General features: G+C 48.4%; 1 protein-coding gene across 1 annotated transcript in view; it reads left to right on the plus strand.

Annotated features, from left to right (window-relative positions):
• Positions 1-26,906, plus strand: part of LOC121872632 (extensin-like) — a 66,694-nt gene that overhangs the window by 29,829 nt on the left and 9,959 nt on the right. Inside the window, exon 3 of the mRNA XM_042375549.1 lies at positions 26,273-26,383. Coding sequence (XP_042231483.1) covers positions 26,273-26,383 — 111 coding nt within the window. The remainder of the gene's footprint in view (positions 1-26,272; positions 26,384-26,906) is intronic.

Consider the following 26,906-nt stretch of genomic DNA (forward strand, 5'->3'; position numbering starts at 1 on the left):
CAAGGACCTCGCAGCAGTAAATACATCTTCTTCATCTTTAACACTTTTTACTGTCTTAACTGACCTTCGAATGTAATAATGTATTTAAAGAGAGGTAGCATATACAGACTCCATTGTCGAGGCAATATATTTCAAGGTTTTCCTAAGTGCAAACGACGAAAATTAAAATTTGAAAGTATTTTATCTAATTAAAGAGTTTGCCAGGCATATTTCTTCCTTATAATGCTGCCGCTTGATACATTACTGACAAACAAAACACCTGCAGTTATTTTTGGCGTAGTGTAGTTTGTACCTAGGGATGAAAAGCGCGGGAGGCAGCTGGTGTGTGTGTGTGTGTGTGTGTGTGTGTGTGTGTGTGTGTGTGTGTGGAGATAAGCAGCAGACGACACACGAGTGAAGGCCGCCCACAGACCAGGCAGGGGAGACTACTGCCATCATGGTCAGGGAGGACCACTACAGGTGAGAGAGACACCTGACGGCGCCCCCACCCGCTCGCTGCCCCAGAACACACGATGGTCTTACACTGTGAAAAATATAAACATAATTTAACGGGGATGGCTGTGTGGTGATGAACTCTGGGGGTGAACACAGACCGGCTCTTGGTCTCCTCTCCTCCCGTTATGTTTCTTGCTAACAAGATAACTGTGCTGGCACCCCCTCCCCCACAAACACTGTCACCCCTACCCCCTCACACACTAACAGTCACCCGTCCCTCTCCCCCTCACACATTAACAGTCTCCCTTGCCCACTCCCCTCACACACTAACAGCTACCCCTGCCCCCTCCCCTCACACACTAACAGTCACCCCTGCCCCCACAGCGTCACCCCCTCACACTGCTACCCTCGCACACCAACAGTCACCACTTTACCCTCTACGTGTTTACGTCGTGGTACAGTACTGAGGTGTCACCAAGGAGAGAGACTCTCTCTATCTCTCTCTTCATGAACTACTTTATCTGGGTCTTGTTCCCATGAGTCGTATTGTTGGTTCAGAATGTGGTCGTTTTTCCTGTAAGACCTCTTGTCTCCAAGTGAGAGTGAGGTGTGCACGAGGTGGGAAGTGAAACGGGGTAGGAGGTGTGCACGAGGTGTGAAGAGACTGGAGGTAGTGGCAGGTTGTGGGGCGCCAGAGGGCTCAAGAGGTGCTGGAGGTGGTCTTGTGTCAGCGTCACCTGGCTGCCTACCGTTCAGAAGGGAGGGAGGGGGGATATTCGGGTTCAACTCACCACGCAGGAGGGATCCACCTCAGCCGCCCTTATTAGTGATGCTCCGGAAGCGTAGAGAGGGCGGCCAGCAGGGGGAAGACTGGCTAACATGCGGGTGGAGGTGCCAGGTCCGCTGTAACGCTCCTCTCTCCATTCAGGGATGCAAATCAGGTGCCGGGGGCGGCGTGGGAGCGAGGTGGTGCAGCCAGCCACTCTGGCGGTGGTCGCCACTCGCCGCATCACTAAGATTTACGACTGACTTGTCTCGTCTTACCCGCCTGCTCCGGCTTATGTGGCGCACAACATACTAGTTCAGTGTGGACACCACCTCCAGTGATGAACACGTCGCAGCGTAAACTGTCAGTGTTGACTACCGCTGCACAGCCAGAGATATCTGTGGGTGGGGAGGTCTGTGTATAACCATAAACAGACCTCCCTACCATATACATCCTCCATACTCTGCCTTGCCTCAACTACCTACATAAACTCTATAGCTCGCCATCTGGGTGGTTACTCTACAACAGTTGTGGTCATCGTCGGCGGCACAGGTTGCTGGCCTTTGTCCCCACTACCATTCATTCACACGTAATCACGTAATTATACTTTCTGATGGTCCTCTTACACATCGGGGAGCCCGTATGGCCACCCAGGGCAGGCCGCCCACCCAAGCGTCCCCGTCAGAGAAGGCCTCTCAACCACCTCACGCCCACGCCCTTTTACGGCAGGTGGCACCACCCACCATCAGCCCAGCGCTAGCACGTCCAGGGGTGGGATGCTGCACCCCCACCGAGAGAGAGGGGTGGGGGGGTTGTCTTGGGTACAAATTCACACACTATATATATATATATATATATATATATATATATATATATATATATATATATATATATATATATATATATATATATATATATATATATATATATAGTGTGTGTGTGTAAAAAACAATGTCTTTTTTTGTCGACGTTCACGTATTTTCCTGAAGTATGAGCATGATGGAAAATTTCCAGATTTTACTTAAATAGGAAACTAGTAGGACAGTAAGGTGGAGGGAGAGACAGTGTGGGGGGGGGGAGATACAGTGTGTAGGAAGACACAAGGAGTGTGGCGTCAGCAGGGGACCACCTGCACTACGCCCCGCTGGCCTGGACGCCCCCAGTCCACCATCACGGCTACAAATCTGTTAGCGCGTCGGGTCACGAACCTGTCGTAAACTCCCGCACAGCCCCAACACCCACGCCGCCGCCACCAGGACAAGCCGGGGTGTGGTTCACCCAGGTACAATACTGTCGAAGGTCAGAAACTAGGTTAGGGGTCACCACCCTTGGCCGCATGTGGTGCTGGGTGGAGGTAAAGTAACACATGACTAAAGTGAAGTAACAACAACAAATAATTTTTCCGGCTGGAGACTGACGTTGGTTTGTTGCCGTCAGAGAGTAAGAAAGACATACAAGAGTCATCTTCGAGGAGAAAATTGTGTTGAGTGACATAGTAAGTTGTTCTTCCCAGATCAATGGAGTCATCTGTCGTAATCAAACAATGATGCATTCAAGTGTCATCAATTGTCCTCCCCCCTGAGGCTGTACGGGTCGTAGTGGGGTAACAAGGCATCATCTGTCAGGGAGGCATTTTCTTGCTCCGCCTCACGTCAACTATCAACACAGGTGTGGCGTGGCATGAAACATACACACGTAATCTAGGCAACAAGAAGCCGGGAGCACCAGAGAACACCTGCACGCACCTCAAGGTAGCAGTTAAGATGACAGATAGTGAGTCTGGGCGGTAAGAAAGGTTAAGAGATGGATAAAGGCAGAAAGGTTGGAAGAAGAGCGTGAGGAAGAGGCCACGATGTGGAGGTGGCGGAAGAAGGTAAAGAAGGAGGCCATGAGGAGGAGGAGGAGGAGGGCGAGGAGGGCGAGTGTGCGGAGTGTGTGTCTGTCTCTCATCCATTCATGATCCCATTGTGAAGGGCAGCGTCCAGGGCTGCGGCTCGTTCCTGGCCTGGGCACGTCTATACTCACCCCTGGGCACTTCTCCTACCCCGCCACCCGCACCTTACTACCTCACTGGCTGTATTATTTCATGCCACTTCTAATGGAATAATTAAAAGGTGAGAAGGGCGAGTTGTAATGGCCATGTGGTGGGAGCGGGCGAGGAACCGCAGCATACGTAATGACGAGAACGTAGCTAAGGTTACGTCCATTCATGATCTGGGCAAGGTGAGGTGTTGCCTCCTTTACACATTTCCCTCTTCAGTAAATCTCACCTGCCACAAAGTCTGTAAACATTACAAGCTGTTCTCCACGTTAGAATATTAATTACGTTGACAGTACGTATGGATCACTACTCCAAAATGCTTAAAATTGTACAAAATAAGTAATGAAGTAAATGGTGGGTGTCGGGAGGGCGACGAGGCAGGAGAGGTGAGTGAGCCAAATACGGTGGTCAGAGCCGGGTTACCCGTGCGAGGCTAGGGCGGCCCACCAGCGTACATGGCCGCCACACGGTGGGTTGGCCAGGTTACTGGTGGGCCACGCACCATGGTTGGTCTTCTGCTGGTGGGTTGGGGAGGTCCCTGGCCCTCCTAGTTGTGGGCTGGAGGGTTAAGGGAGAGGTCGATGGGTCTCTTGAAGGCTGAGCGAAGAGACTTGGTGGGTCAAAAGAGGCTGGTGGGTTGAGTTTGCTGTTGGAAGTGGGTACGAATATGTTTTGGGTGGGTTGGATACACTGGAGGTTAACTAGATAATTATGTTGACGATGGATTTGTCATGGTCGCGGTGGGTTTATGCTGGTGATTGTGTCGCAGGGTGTGGTGTGGTGTGACGTGTGTTGTATTACGTTATGATGTGTCGTGGCATGTATGGTGAGGCTATATTGAGACTATGAGCGACGAGGATGATGCCACTATAGGAGAGAAGAAGTCAGTTATGGTGGTGGAGGTGAGTTGAGGTCGCGCCAGGTATGAGATACAGAGAGGGGCTGACCTTTGCCAACATCCTCCCCATCCTGACCATGACGTCTTGTTGCTAATGATGATGATGCTGGCTACCTCCTCCTCCTCCTCCCCTTCCACCATCGCCGTCGGGGAGGAAAGAAAACGAATTCATTAAAGAACAAGTCAGAGGCAGATTAAGAGTTCATTACCAAGAGTAGACGATGTACTGAGAGCAGACAACTGGGAATAGCAGGAGACAAGTGAACAGGTGCGAGGATTGGGTACTAAAATAAATAAATAATAATAAGAAAAAACAAAGGATCAATGGACGTATTACACGATAGTAGAATATACTTCAGTGTTTTGTATTAAAAGATAATTTTGTGTGTGTAAGGACTAAGAACAACGCCCCGCCCCATCTTACGTACATACAGGTAAGAAGGCCGACTTTTATTTAGGTTAAGAGTAATCATTATTTCCGTACAGGTGTGAGGGACAGGTGACTCGTGTCTACAAGTAAACAGAAACAGTTAATTGTTTATTTTGTCTTAAAAGTCTGAAAAGAAAAAAGAGAGAAACGAAAACAAACAAGAGTGGTGTAAGAGGATTTCAGCAAGCCGAACAAGAGGAATTCGAGATGACTGAGTGAGGGAGACGCTAGCATGAAGCAATGTAAAGCTGCCGCGAAATACTAGTCATTACGGGATAATACTGAGACACAGGGGGAGGGAGGGAGGGAGGGGGGGGAGCGGAAGTGGGTAGTTGTGTTCTTGCCAGGATGGATCCAGCGCCTTGGTAGTCGAAGGTCATGTACAGCATCCAATCTTGTGGCAGCTGCGGGGTACGCCAGGGGGGGTCGGCGGGTCCTCCTCCAAAGTCATTACACACCCTGCTATTACCTTAACTACTACTACTAATTCTAACCGTAACGACTACTACTACTACACAAACACACCACAATCACCACCACCACCACCACAACAACAACTACTACTAAACAAACACAGTTACCATAACACACACACCTCACTGTGATCTAAATAGTAATTTTCTACAGGTCTTCAGTGATGATATCGTGGTGTGTGTGTGTGTGTGTGTGTGTGTGTGTGTGTGTGTGTGTGTGTGTGTGTGTGTGTGTGTGTGTGTGTGTGTGTGTGTCCCTGGGTTGGTCCTAGTGTAACTTGTTAGCCGAGCTCGTCCAACCCCAGCAGCACTTGCCTCAAACAACACTCCCACACCCCCTGATTCCTGTGTGTGTGTGTGTGTGTGTGTGAGAGAGAGAGAAGAGAGAGTGGGAAAAAGAAGAAATACGAAGATAGATTTTAGAAGATAGAAGAACGAAAACAAGATAAAAGGAAACAAAGAATTCTAAGAGAAGACGAAGAGAAAATGAATAACAACAACGCGGAGAGAGAGAGAGAGAGAGAGAGAATATATACCACAGTGTACCTTTGTTTTTCTCTCACTCCCTCCATCCATATCTCCCTCTTTCCTTACCTCCACACCACCTTCAATTCTTTCCTCCCTCCATCCTTCCATTCCTCTCTCCTCTCCACCTCCCTCTCCTCTCCATTCCATTCTTCCCGCCCTCCCTCGCTTCCAACCTCCCTATACTAAGGAATTGCGGGTGCGTATATAAACAAAAGAGTTGCGGTTGCGTATATAAACAAAAGAGTTACGGGTGCGTATATAAACAAGAGGTTGCGGGAGCGTATATAAACAAGAGAGTTGCGGTGCGTATATAAACAAGAGAGTTGCGGGTGCGTATATAAACAAAAAGAGTTGCGTATATAAACAAAAAGAGTTACGGGTGCGTATATAAACAAGAGGTTGCGGGAGCGTATATAAACAAGAGAGTGGGTGCGTATATAAACAAGAGAGTTGCGTGCGTATATAAACAAAAGAGTTGCGGTTGCGTATATAAACAAAAGAGTTACGGGTGCGTATATAAACAAGAGGTTGCGGTTGCGTATCTAAACAAGAGTGTTGCGGGTGCGTATATAAACAAAAGAGTTGCGGTTGCGTATCTAAACAAGAGAGTTGCGGGTGCGTATATAAACCAAGGAGTGGCGTGTGCGGTTTGTCTGGCACGCCTACCGTTTGACCTAACCAGAGGCAAAAAAAAAAACTGCTGGAATTGCGCGCTACACGCAATGTTGTTCTTATTTGTTATCCTATGTGAGAGAGAGAGGTGGTGAATGTTTAATAACTACGTCAAGACAAACAGAACAGAGTCGGCCCGATTAATTATCTTAAATTTGTTACATTTCATTAAGTTTTTAATAACAAGTTGGTATAACGTTCAATAGAATCCCAAATGTTATTATTATTATTGTGATTTATATTGTTGCCATATTCGTCAGTCACCATCACAGGCAACATGTCATCTACACTCCCCTACAGCATGTCACCCACCCTCACAATCTCTACACCCGCCTGGCCTTACCACTCGCTCAACGTCCGTGTTTGGTTGATCCACCCTCCCACCCCTCCACGTCCCAACGTCCATGTGTGCCCACCCTCCACCTCCCACGGTCGCCACCTGTATCGGGCGTAGCTGGTTCTCAGTTCCGCCTGGTGCCCGACGTCACATCCCGGAGTGAGTCTCGTCTTGCGGCCCACACACACTATGTAGAATGGGACCGTCCTTCTCCCTCCGCCCCGGCGTCTATACCAGCCTTCCCCTCACCACACTCCTTCCCCCACCCTCAGTACCATCACCTAGGAAATGTTACCTATGACAGAGGTGCTGCGTAAGATGAGGAGGTATTCAAGGCGTGTGGTGGAGAAATGTGGCAAGACGACGTGGAGACGCAATATTTTGGTGAGTGGTTTAGCAAGGCTGGTCACCCCGCCCGTCGCTGCAACCCCTCCCTCCCTCCCTCCCTCCATCATTCTCGCCACAACATTCTTGGCGGTTAAGCTCGCTTTTTTTGAAGTCGTCGGGGACGTGTTTTTGATGTTTAGCAATTTGAATGGAATGCCAGCGTGGATACCATAGAGATTTATTTAGTTTATAAAGACGGAGGAACTCTCACACACACATTAGTCTTGGATCAGTGGTTGTGGTGCGTCGAAGTCTCCCACGTCACGCGCGCCGGGGCTTTACCGTACACCAGCTGATGATACTGATGACTACACTCCCGCCCACCTGGTCATACCTTAAGTTGATGCTTAATAACATCATGACAAAACACTGCAAGTGGGACGCCCAGTATTAGTCAACCGTGTGGTGCATCAAACTGTGTGTTGACACGCGCACTCCCAGATGTAATGTAACCGTTGTGAATTTTAAGTAGGAGGTAAAAATAGATGGATGGGTTGGTGGGAGAAGTAGGCCAGCACAGCACGAGGCGTGTGGAGAGAGTGGGTGACCCCGCCTCCCAGATACGGCGCTGCAGGTCACGCCACTAATTGACCTCCCACCTGACCCCTCAACAGATAGGGTCATCCTGCTCATGACGTCACGCTGATACCAATTCCCATGTAAGAGAGACGTTGCCATTATGCCCTTGTGAGGCGCAGCGGGGGAGACCTGTGAACATAATCTGTGTTTCACTGAGACGCCATAGTCTCTCAGTCTCCTCTTTGTGAGTCACGGCGGGGAAGTGAGTATTATCTCTCACTCGTGCACACCATTAGCTTAAAGACGTTTCCTGTGAGACGTCATAGGAGGCCTTGTGAACAGCGACCCTCGCCTTCACTGAACACTATCATCTCACAGTCTCCTTGTACCACGCTCAGGTCGTGGCTTGGGGGGGGGGGGCGCACACAAAGGAAGAGTTCTAATCGCAACAGTATAATAAGTTCCCACAGTGTCATAACTTTGCATCGTAAATGTCTTAAGTCCCCATCATAAACACCATAACTTCCCACCATATATTCATAAGTTCACACCATAAAGGATATTATTTCCAACATAAATGTCCTATAACTTCACACCACAAATGCCGCCAAAAGTACAATACTTGGCACTGTATGGTACATAAGTTGGCATCATAACTTAGCACTATACCCAACAAAAGAAGGCAAGCGCGCGTTTTCTTGGTCTAACTTCGTGAACTGTGTCATTGCCAGATGACAGGATATAATAAAAGGCGAAGCTCATTCTCAAACCTTGGGGGTGTGTGACTTGCTTGACAGAGAGACAGATAGACAGGTAGTTGAGGTAGATGTCAAGGCTGAGGTGACGTCAAGATTACCATGGTAAGAGACATCACGTTAAGATGATGGAGGGTGAAGTTGAAGGATGATTGGTGGTGATGGAGGGTGAAGGTGAAGGATGATTGGTGGTGATGATGGAGGGTGAAGGTGAAGGATGATTGGTGGTGATGGAGGGTGAAGGTGAAGGATGATTGGTGGTGATGATGGAGGGTGAAGGTGAAGGATGATTGGTGATGATGGAGGGTGAAGGTGAAGGATGATTGGTGGTGATGATGGAGGGATTTGGGTGTCGGGAGACTAAGAGTAATATCAAGGGTGGGAGGTGATGGCGTGAAGGAGGAGACATGACTTAGTAAGAGAGTGAAGGAAGGAAGGAGGCAGGGAAGGAAGGAAGGAAGGAGGGATGGTGCTCTCGAAAACTCTTTGTTCCATTATGGCCAACAGTCGTGTAGCCATCACCCCCGCCCACCCTTAATCCTCTCACCCCACCCTCAACCCATCAACCTCACCCTCAACCCACCAAACACTCAACCCTCAACCCACCAAACACTCAACTCTCACCCCATCCTCAGCCCTCCCACTCGTCCACCCAACCCTCTACACCCCCCTCAACCCCCCCTACCCTCATCCCCCCCGCCCTCACCCCCACCTACCCTCACCCCCACCTCCCCAGAAGATAAGATACCCCAGCTTCTTAAATCAATAATGTATTTTATTATGCGTGTGCAGAAAAAGATACATTAATCATTAGAGAAAAACACGTGAAGAAAATAAAGAGACAGTAACACCTCGAGACATTAACGTGAAGAAAATAAAGAGACCATGTATACAGTATATATCTTGAGACGTAAACATGATAGGGCGGCAGAATGAACGAACAGATCACTGGGGGAGAAACTGTGTGTGTGTGTGTGTGTGTGTGTGTGTGTGTGTGTGTGTGTGTGTGTGATGGAAAAAGCGAGGTTAGTATACATACACACACTTGTTGCATATGACACTGTGCAGTTCCACGTGGACGCCCTAGATTCCTGTTTATTCCAGGTTCTTGTTTATTCCAGGTTCTTGTTTACTCCAGGTTCTTGTTTAATATGCTAGAGGATCTTCTTTATAAATTCCTTAATTACATTCACATCTTATTTATCCGAGATTGTTTACACCACCTTATTGTTTACCTGCGATGAGGGTGAAAGGTGAGGAAGAGAAGGTAGTTGTTTACCAAAGTGGATGATGAGAGGTGAGGGAAAGTAGGTTCTTGTTTACGTGTGAGGAGGAAGGGGCGGGGGTGAGGGTGGAGGAAACAGGTGAGATGAGATGGAGTACCTGTGGGTGGTGATGCTCTGGGAACAAAGACGTACGTGTGTGTGTGTGTGTGTGTGTGTGTGTGTGTGTGTGTGTGTGTGTGTGTGTGTGTCAGTTATATATGCATACGGGTCTTCTATTCATATGCGTATTTCCGTATGTCTTGTACGTATATCTACACACACACACACACACACACACACACACACACCTGTAAAGTCTATATATACATGAGAGGTGTACAAATTTATTCACACACACGTATATGTATGACGCCACGCATGGTAAGTGAGTGAGCACATAGTGTGTACGTGTGATGAAACGCTCACGTGATGGGGGGAACACAGGAGGGTCGTGAGGGTGAGGACGGAGGTGAAGAGGAACGAGACAATACAAGAGGAAGGAAGAGAAAGTAAAGCGTGGAAGATGATGTATGGGGGGCGAGAGAAAGCCAGGAGGAGGGAGAGGAAGAGGAGAGTAAAATATGAGTGAGGAGGAGGAGTTACGAGGTACGGAACCAAGGAGTGGTAGAATAAGTACGGACTGGCAGGTGAGGCAGATGGCTTGTTTTGTCTGGCAGGTGAGGCAGATGGCTTGTTTGGTCTGGCAGGTGAGGCAGATTGGCTTGTTTGGTCTGGCAGGTGAGGCAGATGGCTTGCTTGGTCTGGGAGGTGAGGCAGATGGCTTGTTTGGTCTGGCAGGTGAGGCAGATTGGCTTGTTTGGTCTGGCAGGTGAGGCAGATGGCTTGCTTGGTCTGGGAGGTGAGGCAGATGGCTTGTTTGGTCTGGCAGGTGAGGCAGATGGCCAGATTGGTTTATTTGATGTTGAAGGGTGTGAGGATGGTTTGGCTTATGCAGAGGTCCCGGTAGTTTGCCTTGTCTTGGAGGGCGTTGAGGTGGCTTAGTCTTCTCTGAGAGCCTTCGAGGAGGAAGCTTTGGCCCGCATCACAAGGGGAGTCACAGCGGCTTAGATCATCCAGGTGAGGAGGAGATGTGGTGGTGTGGCTTGGGATGTGTAAAGCTTAAAGTCGTTAACTCCAGCTGAAGAAAGAGGAGTAACAGTGGCGCCCGCTCGGATAGTAAATACATTAATATTCTGCCGAGTGTTGGCTAAGTTAGAAGATATTAAGTCATTTGATGTTTGGTTTATGGAGAGAGACACTAACTAGGGTGGTTGAGGAGGAATATAGTAGACAGTAATAGAATCCAAGAACAAATTCGGCTGCGTGGGGGTAATCTGCGTCCACCTCCCTCCGCTCGCTCAACATCTCGGCCATCTTCCACCACCGCCAAGAGGCGCATCCCGTCCTTCACCACGCACCTCCCTCGTACCTGCGCCACGCATACGTAAAGGTCATAATCACGGCTCCAGTTGCGTCATGTGGACCGTCGCGTGGAGCTTCGTAATAATACACTTCGCCTCGCGCGGATGATTCTTGAAAAGCAGCCCTAGGTGTATATATCCCAAGGGGGCAAATAGGGTGAGATGGTTTTGATGGATGCGACTGTAAAGCCGCGGGCCCCAGGCGTGGCTCTGTCTGGACGAATCGCCTCCGGCAACGTTTCACCTGTAAACAGCCCCCACCTGTGACCACCGCTCCTCACTAACTTTCGTATACTCTCTGTTTTCTTCGGGTTGTGGCCCACGACACTCTTAACGGCGGATAAATAATCCCGTATTGGATCGTTCAGCGAGCCTTTACTCAGGGGCCTCCAGCTTGAGGTGTACGCCGAGGGCCTGGGAGGAAGATAATCAGCTGCACCACCACTCGCAGCGGCACAATGAACCTTACACAACCCAACATAAGAGTGATACTAGTGCGCTCCTCAACCTACCAGTTACGTTTATGTTTGCCTTAGTGTTTCTCTCTTGTCCCGGGTATTATGAGGAGCTACCGTGCTACGCCAGGCGGGCCCTACCTGCCCACACCCACCCTACGTGAAAATTGTGGAGAGTGAGCGACCCGCACTGCTTCCTTTGTTTGTGGCCAACCTCCCCCCCCCTCCACCACCACCAACCACAACTACCACCACCACTCTACACGACACCGCTACACCCCCTCCACCACCACCAACCACAACTACCACCACCACTCTACACGACACCGCTACACCCCACCCCATACATCTATCCCTTTACATTAGTGTATAAACCCTCCCGTCTTATCCAGTACACTCGAGTCTTAAACCTCCCATCCTTATAAACCTACCCCAGCCATACATCTACCCATCACCACCATCTACCCATCACCACCACCTACCCATCACCACCATCTACCCATCACTACCACCTACCCGTCACCACCACCTACCCGTCACCACCACCTACCCACCACCACTACCAGGTTAATACTACAGTGGTTAATACTGTAGTGGTTATAGTGGTGAAGAAGGGTGTGAGGAGGACATGAGGAAAGATGACAGGGTATTAGGAGAGAGAGAGAGAGAGAGAGAGAGAGAGAGAGAGAGAGAGAGAGAGAGAGAGCACATTACAATCTTCACGGCATTATTATCAGTAAGCATGGCGCAAAGTTGACGATTGCGTGAGTGACTGTGAAGTAACGACAGACCAAGAGTGTAAGAGTCGCGGAGTATCAGTGACACACACACACACACACACACACACACCCATCTATTGTTAAAATAATAAACAACTCCTGATTTATGTACTGTACAGCCCTGTAAATGTATTCAATGCATATTATATCTTTATGTCTAAATCAAATGTAAGTGTATATTTTCAGCCACCGGCTGCAACTCTATTAATAAACCGTTTATTATTATTATGATTATTATTATTATTATTATTATTATTATTATTATTATTACACACACACACACACACACACACACACACACTGTGGTTTACCACTGTGATGTGTGATGAGGCAAACAGAGTTGAGAAAACGTGGAGGAGGAGGAGGAGTAATGATAGAGAAGGAGGATGAGGAGATGGAGAGAAAAAGAAGGAGGTGATACTGGAGGAAGAGAAGGAATGATACTGGAATTGGAGAAGGACGAGGAGCTGACTGGAGGTGATGAAACACTTCAACACATCAGTCGCCGCCACTTCCGTTCACCACCCCTCATTACTCCCTTCTCACAGCCCGACCAGCCCCGTTACTCGTAATAAAATTCATGTTGCTCGTTATTTACTGGTGTACCTGTGTCACCTGCCGCCCCCAGTAATTACCACCAACAAAACAGGAAGTTATGGGACGTGGAATACCGGGAGTGGGGGTACAGCCCGCCGCCCAATTAAAGTGTGCCATTGCAGTGTCTTGAACAGTTGTCATATAAGCTCGTTATAACGGGATGGTTCCGCCTGGCTTTAATGATCGTTCACTGGCGTTGTGTACGTGTGGTGGTCCTCCATGCATAGTATATATATATTTTTTTTTACATCAACTTAATGTTTACGATTGTATATTCTGCAACTCACTATACTCGACTCACCCTCACCATGGCAGAGAGACAACATGACCACACCATGTTAGAAGGGATGTGAAAATAAACCTCACACACACACACTAAAGTGATCACGTGTTTCCATCATGTGTGGCCAGCCATGATTCACAGCCCGGTCCACCGTGAAGGGTTGGTCAACACTCACTGGCCGATTATCATGAGAACTTCACAAGAGCAGTTGGGGATTGGGGGTTGAAGTGGTTTAGTGGTACCAGACGCTCTCTAGCTTGTGTACAGATACCCTGCCCTTCCTTCCTTCTTTCTCTCCCTCCCTCATGTTTTACTTTCTTCCTTTCTTCCATCTCCCCCTTCCTTCTTTCCCTCTCTCATCTCTTCCCCCACCCCCTTCCTTTTCTCTCCCTCGTTTCCTTTCTTCCTTCTTCCTTCCATCTCTCCTTCCTTCCTTCTTTCCTTCCTCCCTCCCTCCTTCCTCCCTCCCTGCAAATCATTTCTCTCACAACATAATATACAGGTATATGAGACCGTGAAACGTGATCATTAAATCAAGTCAAAATAACTAGAATTATTACGATATAAATAACGAGAAGAGAAAAAAATACGAGAATCTTGCCGGAGGAGAAAATATCAAAACTTTTCTCTTGGCATATAATTAACTATATATTTCCCCTCGAGTCGTCCATCTGCTCCGAAAATTATATCATCCAGTCCTTCAGAAACCAGTTAAATATCGTACATTACACTCAATAAATAATAAACTATCATTAGAGCGACATGTTGTGGAGTGAGAAGCGACGGAGGAGACGGAGGTGTATAAAGAACCATGCGATCACCGCTCACTATATAAACAAAAGAGCCATACACAGGTACATACACAAGGCTAACGAGAAGTGACGGCTCAACGAGAAGTGATGGCTCATTATAAAGCGGGAGAGAATACCTGGCCAACAAATAAAGCAATAAAGGAATGAATGGTGGTAATTAGAGGTTAATGGTAGTGATAAAGTGTGCCCAGGAACATAACTCAACAAGACGAGGGCGGCGGCATCAACACTAACAAGAATTAGTGCTGGTCGTAAATACTGCCGCTGGACCAGACCTCAGACCCTAGCCAGCCAGACCCCCAGTAAACACATCCATAAGAGAGCTTGCTAGTCGGGTCCGCCTCCTTGTACACCTCCCGGGCCCTCACGACACTTAATGTTATGTTACTGGTACCTACTGGGCCCCTCACCACACTTGATGCTACTTTACTGGTACCTACTGGGCCCCTCACCACACTTAATGTACTTTACTGGTACCTACTGGGCCCTCACCACACTTAATGCTACTTTACTGGTACCTAATAGGCCCTCACTAGAGTTAATGTTACTTTACTGGCACCTCCGGCCCTCACCACACACCACACTTATGTTACTTTACTGGCACCTCCGGCCCTCTCTACACACCACAACTTATGTTACTTTACTGGTACCTCTTCACCAAGCTACAATGAAGTCACTTAAACTGGTAACCTGTGGACATACACTATTCTTCACCCACACTTATATACGTACCACACTTAACTGTTGTGTTGTGGACCCACTTGAATCCATTGTTAATCCATCGTCCTCAAAGGTTTACACCACCGTCCTCATTTAAACCATCGTCCTCAGAGGTTTAAACCATCGTCCTCAAAGGCTTAACTCATCGACCTCATTTAAACCATCGTCCTCAGAGGTTTAAACCATCGTCCTCAAAGGCTTAACTCATCGACCTCAATAGGGTTAAAAACTACCATCCCCAAAGTTATAACCATCGTCCTCAAAAGGTTTAATCCATCATCCTCAAAGGGTTAAACCATCATCCTCAAAAAGGTTTAATGTATAAACTTATGATCAAGCTGTAATATTCACGCGTGAAGTTAAGTGATGGTATGAAAAAGAAACATCATCATTATCATTGAACGTAAATAAAGTTTCCCGGAATTTTGTTTTGTTTTTTCAGTGTGTGTTTATGTAAGAATTTAATAAGACAAATTTTACAGAGGTTGAAGTAAACAAGAAAATTGAATGTTGGTGAAATTTCGTGTGTGTTGTCTCGTTTCCTTGCTATTATTATTATTATTATTATTATTATTATTATTATTATCATTATTATTATTATTATCATTTTTGTATTACTGTTATTATTTTGTTTTGGCTAATATGTGTTTTAATTTAATTTCCTATGGTTGTCGTTTGGTTAAATAGATTAATAAAGAAATAAAACATAGGGACTGAATGTATACGAGTAGATTGCTAAAGAAGAAAGAAAGAAAGAAAGAAAGAATTTGTGGAGTGAATAAATACATAAAGAAAGAAAGAAGTAAGTGCGGGTCGAATAAATAAATGAATAGGGAAAGAGTAAATAGACATTAGTTAACAATACACAATGGAGCTCCGCGTAAATGGATATTATTACCCAACACTGATCATTTGACAGCCGACCAGTCATTAGCATATCCCCTCCCACATCATCTGGGGAGGTAGGAGGAGGATGGGAGGGAGGAGGCGGGAGAAGGGAGGGGGAGGAGGGAGTGAAGGAGGAAGGGGTTGTGAAGGAGGACGTGGATAGGGGAAGGATGGAGGAAGAAGGAGGAGGAGGAGGAGGAGGATGGAGGAGGATGGGGAAGAAGGAAAGGAAGGGGAAGAGAGAGAGGGGTGGATGTCAAGAAGAGGAGGGAGGGAGGATAGGGGAGTAGGGTGAAGCAATAAGGTAAATATCACCTCAACATTCACCTGACAGGCCCAGTGTTTAAAGTCACTCGGTGTAATGTCCTCTAAAGCACATAAATACGCGGCGTTCTTGGCGACCAGGAGGCACATCCGTGGCGGGCCTCCTGCATACCTCCCTCCCTCCAACGCTCACCTCCCCTCCCTCTCTACCTCCTGGTCCTCCCTATCTCACGTCCTCAACCTCAACAGTCCCCTCCCTCTCGTCTTCCATCCACCCTCCCTCCCTCCATCATGTCCTCCACCCTCCCTCCCTCTTGTCCCCCCCACCCTCCCTCCCTCTTGTCCTCCACCTCCTCCCTCTTGTCTCCACCCCCCCTCCCTCTTGTCCTCCACCCTCCCTCCCTCTTGTCTCCACCTCCCTCCCTCCCTCCCTCCGTCATGTCCTCAACACTTTTCACCTCTCACGTCTTCCACCTGTGACTAACCTGTGTGTGTGGTGTGTGTGTGTGTGTGTGTGTGTGTGTGTGTGTGTGTGTCCATACACACACACACAGTCCTCCGTGACCTGCCTTTCCCAATCTCACTCTACAAGAATCTACGGAATCATTAAACCAACTGAAACCATCTCACGTGTCCAACAATATCAACCACCACCAGAACAACCATAACCACACAACAACCAACACCACAACTAAAACCACTACCACCACCACCACCACCACCAGTCTGGACGTGGAGGAATGGGAGTGGGGGGAGGGCAAGTGGTAGTACAAGCTATGTCTCGTTAATTACCAAATAAGGTGTAGAACTTGTGGCATCCTAGAGACTTGTACACCGGCACGCTACAACCTCCACCTATGTCACTCATGCATACCTTTTTGTCCTCCTCCTCCTTTCTACCATCACGCTGGCCGACGGTATGAGGCGTCGTCGTGGTTATAATCATCACTAATAATAATGATAAACTGCCTATTGAAATTATACAGTAGCCACAGACACATCATCACTTTTATCATCATCATCATCATCACCACCATCAACGCTAACCTAACTTAACCTAATCCATCCGAGTAATGTTAGGGTGGTTAATCTTTAGGTGATGGTTCCTCTTGAACTTCAGGGAGGACTGTTATTAATATACAGCGTTCTCCCTCTATATATTATGACCTCTTGTTTCCCCGAGCTGGTATGAGTCTTACATTATCAACACAATAACTTGAACAATTAACAGCAGATGTAGATAAAAGTAAGTGTTATGAAATTATCCAAACAAGATCCCGGTCGAGTTCAATCATTAATATCGTCCTTCAAAACATTGCTAACTTAGGGCCGTTTTTGTCTCCATGTGCCGGTAATCTTTCTTTGTCCACGTTATAAGTCAGGTGAGTAGCAAGGGATTTGGACAGAACCTGGTGTGTGAATGTATCCCAACAAGATCTCGGTCCAGTTTGAGTATCAACATTTTCCTTCGTTATTTTTAGGGGTTATGGCTATTTTGTTCTCTTGGGCTGTGGCGGCGGGGAGGAGATTTGAGCGTAATGGATCTCTTTCTCAATGACGTAGGTAAACATATCAATGACTGAAAACAATAAACTCTGACACACACACACACACACACACACACACACACACACACACACACACACACACACACACACACACTTTGGTCAAAGTTAACAGTAAGTCAGACACCTCGAAGCCTGAGTAAATATTGACGCTGTGATCCCAGCTTTTACTGACACCTGCTCACGTTAATACCTCATCCGCTTTGTCTATCACAGAAAAAACACAATTCATTTTCTGACGTTAATAGTAAATGATCTAAGATGCTTTCTGTATCTAGTTCAACCTAGAGTCTCAGAGATTCTTACGTGAGATTTCGGTAGGAAGAAAAAATTAATGTTTTATTTATTGACTTAACCTAACCAGACTGACCTTACTTGACCTGATCTAACCAAACATAACCTAACTTAATCTGAGCTGGTCTAACCAAACCAAACCAAAGTTGACCTGATCTAACCAAACCTAACGTAACCAGACTTCCTAAAATAAACAAAGAAGACCACGACGTTTCCATCAACAAAGATAAAAGAATCAGACGAGTTGAGAAAACCTGATTTAGGCTGGAGGCGCAAAGAGCTGGCTGACAACCGGTTATTGAAGACTGTCTCTCAACGACCTGGGAATGTAAGAAAACGTTTAAGAGACTTGAGTGAGTTGACGGAGGCAAGAAGAAGTTACAAGAGCTCCTGGAATTGACGCCAGAAAGTGACTTAATGCTGTCTGTTGCTCGCTTGCCAGGTGAAGTGAGGGGGGATGAGAGGTGGGTTGACCAGGGATGGGGAGAGGGGGCTGGCACACAAGACAACCCCCCCCCCCCTTCACACACACACACCACAACATAGCATGCACAACACGCGGTCTCCGCCACTCCTCCTCCATCTCTTTAAATGTGAAATTCACGGGTGGAGGGTGCGGACCAAAAAAGCACGTAGAAGCACGACCCTCAGGATTACCAAGAACCCGGCATACCCCACGTCACTAGCCACACGAAAACAGACATTAAGCGCATCCGGTCTGATCGTTTCAACAACTCTCGTGTCAGGAAGGAAACAGGAGGCTGGCTCGCGTTTTTACGGCGGGAGGTGTGGCGTTGCTCTGTAGATCTTGGCCCAAGTGAAGCTGATACGCTGAAGGCCGGGCGGGCCACGCCACATTCCCCGCGCTCTACGTGAGCGCGGCGGCGGCACGGAGCAGGGGGGATGGACGGTGCAAGGAGAGAGAACAAAGTTGGATCACACACACACACCACACACACACACACTGAGAGCAGAAGAACAACATGGTAAATAGGGAGGAGGGGGGACGAAGAATTATAATGTTAGGGTAGACGATGAATAATAATAATAATAAAGTAGACGAACCAGAACAACAGTTAGCGATAGAATAAAGATGACAAGGAAGGATATGACGACGACATCAAAAATAATAATAAAGATGATAAAACAAAACAAAAAAGATTATAATAATACTATTAATAAATAATCTAGGAGTACAACAACATACACAACACAAACAAAGACACATACCTAACACAAGACCACCAAGGGGGCGAGGAGGAGCCGTGGTATCTGTGTCAAGGATGGTTGATGATGACGCTCCATATACTGAAGGAGGGATGATGCCTCGACCATCACAACCATCAGCGATACACTAAATTCCTATTACTTTACCTCCTCCACCCGTGCACACTCTCCACCTGTAGTGCCACACACTCCTCCACCAGGTAGTGCCACACACTCCTCCACCTGGTAGTGCCACACACTCCTCCACCTGGTAGTGCCACACACTCCTCCACAGGTAGTGCCACACACTCCACCAGGTAGTGCCACACACTCCACCTGGTAGTGCCACACACTCCACCTGGTAGCCACACACCCACCACCAGGTAGTGCCACACACCCACCTGGTAGTGCCACACACCTCCACCTGGTAGTGCCACACACCCACCACCAGGTAGTGCCACACACTCCACCACCAGGTAGTGCCACACACTCCACCAGGAGCACACACTCCACCTGGTAGTGCCACACACTCCACCACCAGGTAGTGCCACACACCCACCTGGTAGTGCCACACACTCCACCACCAGGTAGTGCCACACACTCCACCACCAGGTAGTGCCACACACCTCCACCTGGTAGTGCCACACACTCCACCACCAGGTAGTGCCACACACCCACCTGGTAGTGCCACACTCCACCACCAGGTAGTGCCACACACCCCCACCAGGTAGTGCCACACACTCCACCAGGTAGTGCCACACACCCTCCACCAGGTAGTGCCACACACTCCACCAGGTAGTGCCACACACTCCTCCAGGTAGTGCCACACACCCACCAGGTAGTGCCACACCTCCACCAGGTAGTGCCACACACTCCACCAGGTAGTGCCACACACTCCACCAGGTAGTGCCACACTCTCCACCAGGTAGTGCCACACACTCCTCCACCAGGTAGTGCCACACACCCACCAGGTAGTGCCACACTCCACCTGGTAGTGCCACACACCCACCTGGTAGTGCCACACACTCCACCACCAGGTAGTGCCACACACTCCACCTGGTAGTGCCACACACCCACCTGGTAGTGCACACCCACCACCAGGTAGTGCCACACACTCACCAGGTAGTGCCACACACCCACCAGGTAGTGCCACACACCCACCTGTAGTGCCACACACTCCACCACCAGGTAGTGCCACACACTCCACCTGGTAGTGCCACACACTCCACCACCAGGTAGTGCCACACACTCCACCACCAGGTAGTGCCACACACCTCCACCTGGTAGTGCCACACACTCCACCACCAGGTAGTGCCACACACCCACCTGGTAGTGCCACACACCCACCACCAGGTAGTGCCACACACCCACCAGGTAGTGCCACACACTCCACCAGGTGCCCACACTCCACCAGGTAGTGCCACACACTCCACCAGTAGTGCCACACTCCTCCACCAGGTAGTGCCACACTCCACCAGGTAGTGCCACACACTCCTCCACCAGGTAGTGCCACACACTCCACCAGGTAGTGCCACACACTCCACCAGGTAGTGCCACACACCTCCACCAGGTAGTGCCACACACCTCCACCAGGTAGTGCCACACACTCCACCACCAGGTAGTGCCACACACTCACCAGGTAATGCCACACACCTCCACCAGGTAGTGCCACACACCTCCACCAGGTAGTGCCACACACTCCACCACCAGGTAGTGCCACACACTCCACCAGGTAGTGCCACACACTCCTCCACCAGGTAGTGCCACACACTCCACCAGGTAGTGCCACACACTCTTAACACTACAAACTGAACTAGATCTTCTGTTGGTATGTGTTTTAGCGTCTCCGCCTACAATAAGGAACCTGGAAGGTGGTGTTGAAAATATTTATGGGCAGGTGTAAAGCCGAGTGCTTCACGTGTGTGCGTGTGTGTGTGTGTCTGGTGAAGCCATCAGGAGCCCGTGATCGTGTGTATGCCTCGCCCCTTGCGGCTGACTGGCTCAAGACCTGCAACAAAGAAGCCGCCCCAGCAGCCGTGTCGACACCTCCCAAATTACCGGCATGAGCGATCTCTGGCTGACCCGGCCCGCACGTCTGGCAAGCATCGGCGCTTGTGGCCAGCGAGAACACTCACCTCAAGATGATGACGGTGATGATGTATTTCCCCGCAGAAGAAGAAGAAGAGGGCCGGAATAAACGTGGTTATTGGTGGTGTAAGAGGGAAGTGGCTGGCGGGACTGGACGGCTGGCCACGACCAGGACTCCACGTGCCCAGGATGCCAGCCCGCCTCCCACTCCTCTCACGTGACTCTGGCCTCGTCTTAACGCATCCTCCTCCTCTCTCACTGTGTTCCCATCAACGTGTCTCTAACAACCTAACATTAACGAGACGTGTCACAGTGGCGTGTGTTGAAGTTGCAAATATCGTCCAAAGTCGACACTGACACTAAAGTAGTTTGTTTAACCAGAAAATTAAAGAGACATTGCACAGTACCACAGAATTAACAATACGTGGCTGGGCACTTTGAAAGGACCAGGTCACTTGAAAAAAAAACACAAATGAAAAGATAGACAGACAGACAGACAGACAGACAGACAGACAGATAGATAGATAGATAGATAGATAGATAGATAGATAGATCTAAAAAATGTTGCAAGATCACTGAGCAATGGAGAGTAAACATTATCATTATCCTTCAATATAGGAAATATAAGTTAAATAATTGAAAGTCTCAAGGTCCTTAAATAACTCTCTCTCTCTCTCTCTCTCTCTCTTCTCTTCTCTGTGTGTGAGAGTTGAGACGCGCCATACCACACATAACTCGGGTTTCCACAACCCCTGCGTCTTGCTGCTCCTCTCTCTCTCTCTCTCTCTTTTTTCTCTCTCTCTCTCTCTCTCTCTCTCTCTCCGCTTGTTCTTTGTTCACCTCCACCCAGATGTTGCTCACTCCTTCTTCCTCCTCTTTCTTTCTTTTCTCCTCCTTTTCCCCTCTCTGTTATCCATCCTTCACAATTTTCTCGTACTCCGCTCTTCTTTCTCCCCTTCTTCCTCTACCGCTATTCTTCCTCCTACCGCTCCTCCTCTTACCGCTATTCCTCTCCTTTACTGCCCTCTTCTCTCCTCACTGTTATCTTCCTCTTTCCGCTCCTCTTCTTCCTCCTCTACCGCTATTCTTCCTCCTTTACTGCTCCTCTTCTTCCTCCTCTACCGCTCGTCTTCTTCCTCCTCTTTCTTCTTCCCTTACTTCCTCCCGTCTATAAACATAAAAAAAAAGCTGATTTATCCGATTTTTTTTATAATAAGCTAATTTATCGTTTTTGGAATCCGAATAAAAAGCTAAGTTGTATCATTATTAAGAGGGTGAATATAAAAAAAAAGTTAACCCATAGTAAACATACGAAGCTAAATTACCTATTCTTGAAGTAAAGTTAACAAGCTAAATTCTCTACTGTTAGTGAAGATAAATTAGATTATCTCTCTCGTTGTAAAGCTAAGAAGCAATAGTATTCTTGTTATTTTTTTTTATAAGGTCTTATTTAAACGCGTTTCTGGAGAGCCTCACAGCTTCTCTAATTATTGTTTACTCAGCTGTGTTTGCTGAGTTTAGCTGCGTGCTGTGAGCGAGCTGTGTGTCAAGTCATGTGTTCAGTGCCACACCATCTGTTAAGTGCCCAGTGTTGCCACCACCTGTTTGGTTCCCAGTGTTGCCACCATCTGTTAAGTACTCAGTGCCACACCACCATTTAAACACAGTTAGAGAGTGCCACACCGTCTCTTAACAGCCTAGTCAGAGCCACACCATCTCCACACAGTAAGTAAGCCACACCATCCATCATCTCACTCTGTCACGCCAAAAATGCTCAATTACCCGACAATTTTTAGCAAAACTACTTGCCAAAATTTCACCCAAATTGCTCTGTAATGGTCGGCCGTCCTTCTCGGGTCCTGTGATGACAAGATAGCTCTGATGAATGATGATTCCTTCTCTTAAACACACGTCACAGATGTTGAGAGGCAGAGAAACAGACAAATTTACCGAAGATTATGTGAATGTAGTGAGGAAAGGGGGAAATAAACACGCCCCACACATACGTTTACAGCAGTAGTTTATATTATTGGTGTGGTGGTTGTGGTGGTGTGGTGGTCGTGAAGTTGCGGGGTTATTATGTGGTGGTCGTTGAGGTTGGTGCACAGTGTGGGGTTTGGGGCGCCATGTGAGGGTTGTGCACAATGCGAGGGAGGTGTGCACTGTGCGGGAGATTCGTACGTACGCAGTGTAATGGGAGTGATGCGTAATGCCACACTACTAGTACTGTACTATATTGCGTACTGATTATGCGTAAGTGTCATCTATTTTTCCCGTTGCCACACACACACACACACACACACACAGCAAAACCCACGAAAAAAATCACAAGAACGCACTAATTGTCCACATGCACGAGATACTTGCCCGTGGAGGGAAATATGTGTCTGTGTGTGAGGCGGTGGCGGACGGCGGTATAGACAGACAGACAGACAGACAGACAGACAGACAGACAGACATCCAGCACGAGTGAGTGGGTGAAACAGGAGAAGGTCGCACCTTTATGCCTGGCGGAGGGAGAAAAATGTGTTTTGTCATAGCTTAATATGCGCGGCGGACGATGGAATGTGAGCGAGTTTCAATCCCTTCTCCCTCTTCTCCTCCTCCTCCTCCTCATTCTTCTTCTCTATACGTATATTTTCTTCTTCTCTTTCTTCATCTTCGAGCGGGTTTCAATTTCTTCTTCATCCCGGGTATGTTTTCTTGGGGTAAATATGTACACGTGGCTGCTGCTGCAACACACACACACACACACACACACACACACACACACTCTGGCTCCCCTAAATACCGATGGGTTTTCAGGTATAAAAACAAGAGGTGAGAGTGTACCGTAGTTCATTTGACGAGAGGGGAGAGGGGAGGAGAAGAGTTGAAATATATAGTGTTGTTGAATCAGCCAACCAGAAAATGAAGGTCTCTCTCTCTCTCTCTCTCTCTCTCTCTCTCTCTCTCTCTCTCTCTCTCTCTCTCTCTCTCTCTCTCTCTCTCTCCAGATATTTGTTGTGCTATATTGAGTCAACCCTAATCAACAACTCTCCCTCCCTCCCACACCTGACACCACTACCACCCCTTTCTCCATCACCCACACCCCCACACCTGCCCACTACCCGTCTACATCATCCTCCCTACCCTCACCTTCCCACTACCCGTCTACATTACCGTCCCTACCCACTACCCGTCTACATCACCCTCCCCTACCCTCACCTACCCGTCTACATTACCGTCCCTACCCACTACCCGTGCATCACCCCTACCCAACACCTGCCCACTACCCGTCTACATCACCCTCCCTACCCATACCTGCCCACTACCCGTCTACATCACCCTCCCTACCCACAACCCATCTACACCACCCTCCCTACCCACACCTGCCCACTATCCGTCTACACCACCCTCCCTACCCACACCTGCCCACTACCTGTCAACGCTATCACTCCATCTACTGTACATCTTCCATCAGCGTGTCGTAACCACGAGAGAGGAACCTTTACGCATTTACGCCGCAATTGTTGCGAGACGCGAGGCTGCAGGGGAGGGCACAACAGACGGCCTGGTCATGGCGCAGGTGTGGGCGCATTCCGGGCGTGCCATGGCTAGTGTGGAGGGCGCGGCACTCATCCCCCCACCCCCCTCTGTGCACCTACGACTCTACACACACACACACACACACACACGTCACCTGGCCAATGAATCATCTCACACATACACACGGTGACACTCAACACTCACAAGGTGGCACTCAACACTCACAAGGTGGCACTCAACACTCACAAGGTGGCACTCAACACTCACAAGGTGGCACTCAACACTCACAGGATGGCACTCAACATTCGTAGAAGCACGCAACACTCACAAAGTGGCATTAAACATTTATAGAGGCACTCAACACTCACAAAGTGGCATTAAGCATTTACAGAGGCACTCAACACTCACAAGACGGCACTCAACATTCGTAGAGGCACTCAACATTTGTAAAGGCACTCAATACTGCCAGTGGTACTCAACACAAGGTGGCACTCAACTTACAGTGGTACACATTACAAGGTGGCCCTCGACACTACTCCCATGTTCACCAAACGCGTCGAAGAGAACAATCTATAACAGAGTCTGTCGGTCGCCTCGGTCATGACTTCACTTCGTCTCACCTGTATACACCAGCGACCTGCTCAGGTGATCCTCAAAGACGATCACACAGGATGCTGGGGACGGTAGCTTCGCCTCCTCCGACGGCCCTGAATTCCGGTGATTCCAGAGGGTGATGGAGGTTAGGTGGGGGGGGGTCAGAGGGAGGTGAGGAGTGATGTCTGAGGGAGGTGAGGAGTGATGTCTGAGGGAGGTGAGGGTGGGGGATGTCTGGTGGAGGTGGCAGGTCGATGGGAAATATTTATATCCCTCGCTGTCTGTTCGTCACCAACACCTAATACATGAAACGTAATGTACAAGTCTAACAAACATTAATAGTTCCTCTATAATAACACCTTGGTTCACCTGACATAGCTACAGTGTATGGTATTATTTCAGCAACTTTTCACAAACGAGGAATGTATAAACCAATTATGGGTATAATTTAACGAGAAAATTGCAGACGATTATTTTTGGCGGGCAGAGAGGATTAGATATTTTGGCGGGACGGGAGTGGCGCGTCAGCTGCTGCGTCCGGTGTGGCCTCTAGCGGGGACATTAAGAAACCCATCATTTCTGGGGAATCTGCTGCCCCGGAGGAAGTACGGCATTACACGCTGGGGCCGTGATACCTCCTCCTGCTGCTGGTGGTGGTGGTAGTTGATGCTGGTGGTACCGGGTAGAACTGATGGTGGTGCTCGCTGGCAGTGGTGGTACTAATATGATAAGAGGCGACGGCGATGGTGGTACACGCCCCTCACCGCCCACCCTCATCCGACACATTCCTGCGGGCGATGTGGTAGTGTGGCTCCATGTCCTTCCCTCCCCACACTGCCACACAGTGTGGTTTAGGAAGAGGATGTATAGTTAGGAAATAGGAAAACAAAAATAAAGAGGGAGGTAATTGTTGTCCTTACTACTGACCAATTAAGCTGAGTACAGTATGTTGATGTATGGGAATTTATAATCTCCGATAAGATACTTTTTTGAGTATGTTTACATGCATAAAAATACTAAAACAGAGACTAGGATAGTTTAAAGAAATTAAAGAGTCGAGGTCCCCGGAGAGTTGCAAAATCAGTGACACCCAGAAAACATTTAAAGTGGAAAGCCATGGCCGTCAACCCTCAGACATGAAGATGGCACCTTGATTGACTAAACGTTCAGACACAAGGGGAATCTATAAAATTCAGTAGGTGTGTAATTAGTGTACATGTGTAGAGTTGGTTGTACTTCAGTGATATTAACGTGTGTTGTGTTTGGTTGCAGCTGGACCTGTGTACCCTGAGATCGACGAGCACTTCCGGCGGAGTCTGGGCAAGGACTACCAGCAACTGTTCGCCGCCACAGCTCCTAAGCCCTCGCCCTCTACTGACTCAGGTAACTAATTCCAGCCCTCGCTGTATTCCAGGAACTGCACTTGTGTTATGTCTAGAATAATGGCGTCACCTCTGTGATGCTGCCACCGTGTGGTTATTACGGTAACTGTACCTTATACACACAATAATATGATTATTATAGTACTGGTGTTAATGAGTAATCTTTGACTGACAGTGTAGCGTCGTCTTCACCTTCCGTGCCACCAGTCCTCACTTTAATTACCTGGTACTCGTCGTCCGGTCTTACAACACGCTCCACCTTCGCCTTGAGTGAGTGTAACAGTACAGTAAGAGACTCCCTGCCTCGTTTTCGTTACCCTCAACTGATGACGTCACGCCTCTTAAACTCCTCCTGCCCTGTCTTTCTTTCTTTCTTTCTTTCTCAACAACCAATGGCCCGCATCGCTGGCGTGTCGCCGCTGCCTGAAAGCTCTCGAATTCCTGGTGGACTAGAGATGTTTTTGTCGGGCTCAGGGAGGATCCTGGAGAAGATCCGTGGGCGCAGCTTCACACGGTGTGGCCGC

This window comes from Homarus americanus, unplaced genomic scaffold (assembly GCF_018991925.1).
Source record: "Homarus americanus isolate GMGI-L3 unplaced genomic scaffold, GMGI_Hamer_2.0 scaffold39155, whole genome shotgun sequence".
Classification (NCBI taxonomy): domain Eukaryota; kingdom Metazoa; phylum Arthropoda; class Malacostraca; order Decapoda; family Nephropidae; genus Homarus; species Homarus americanus.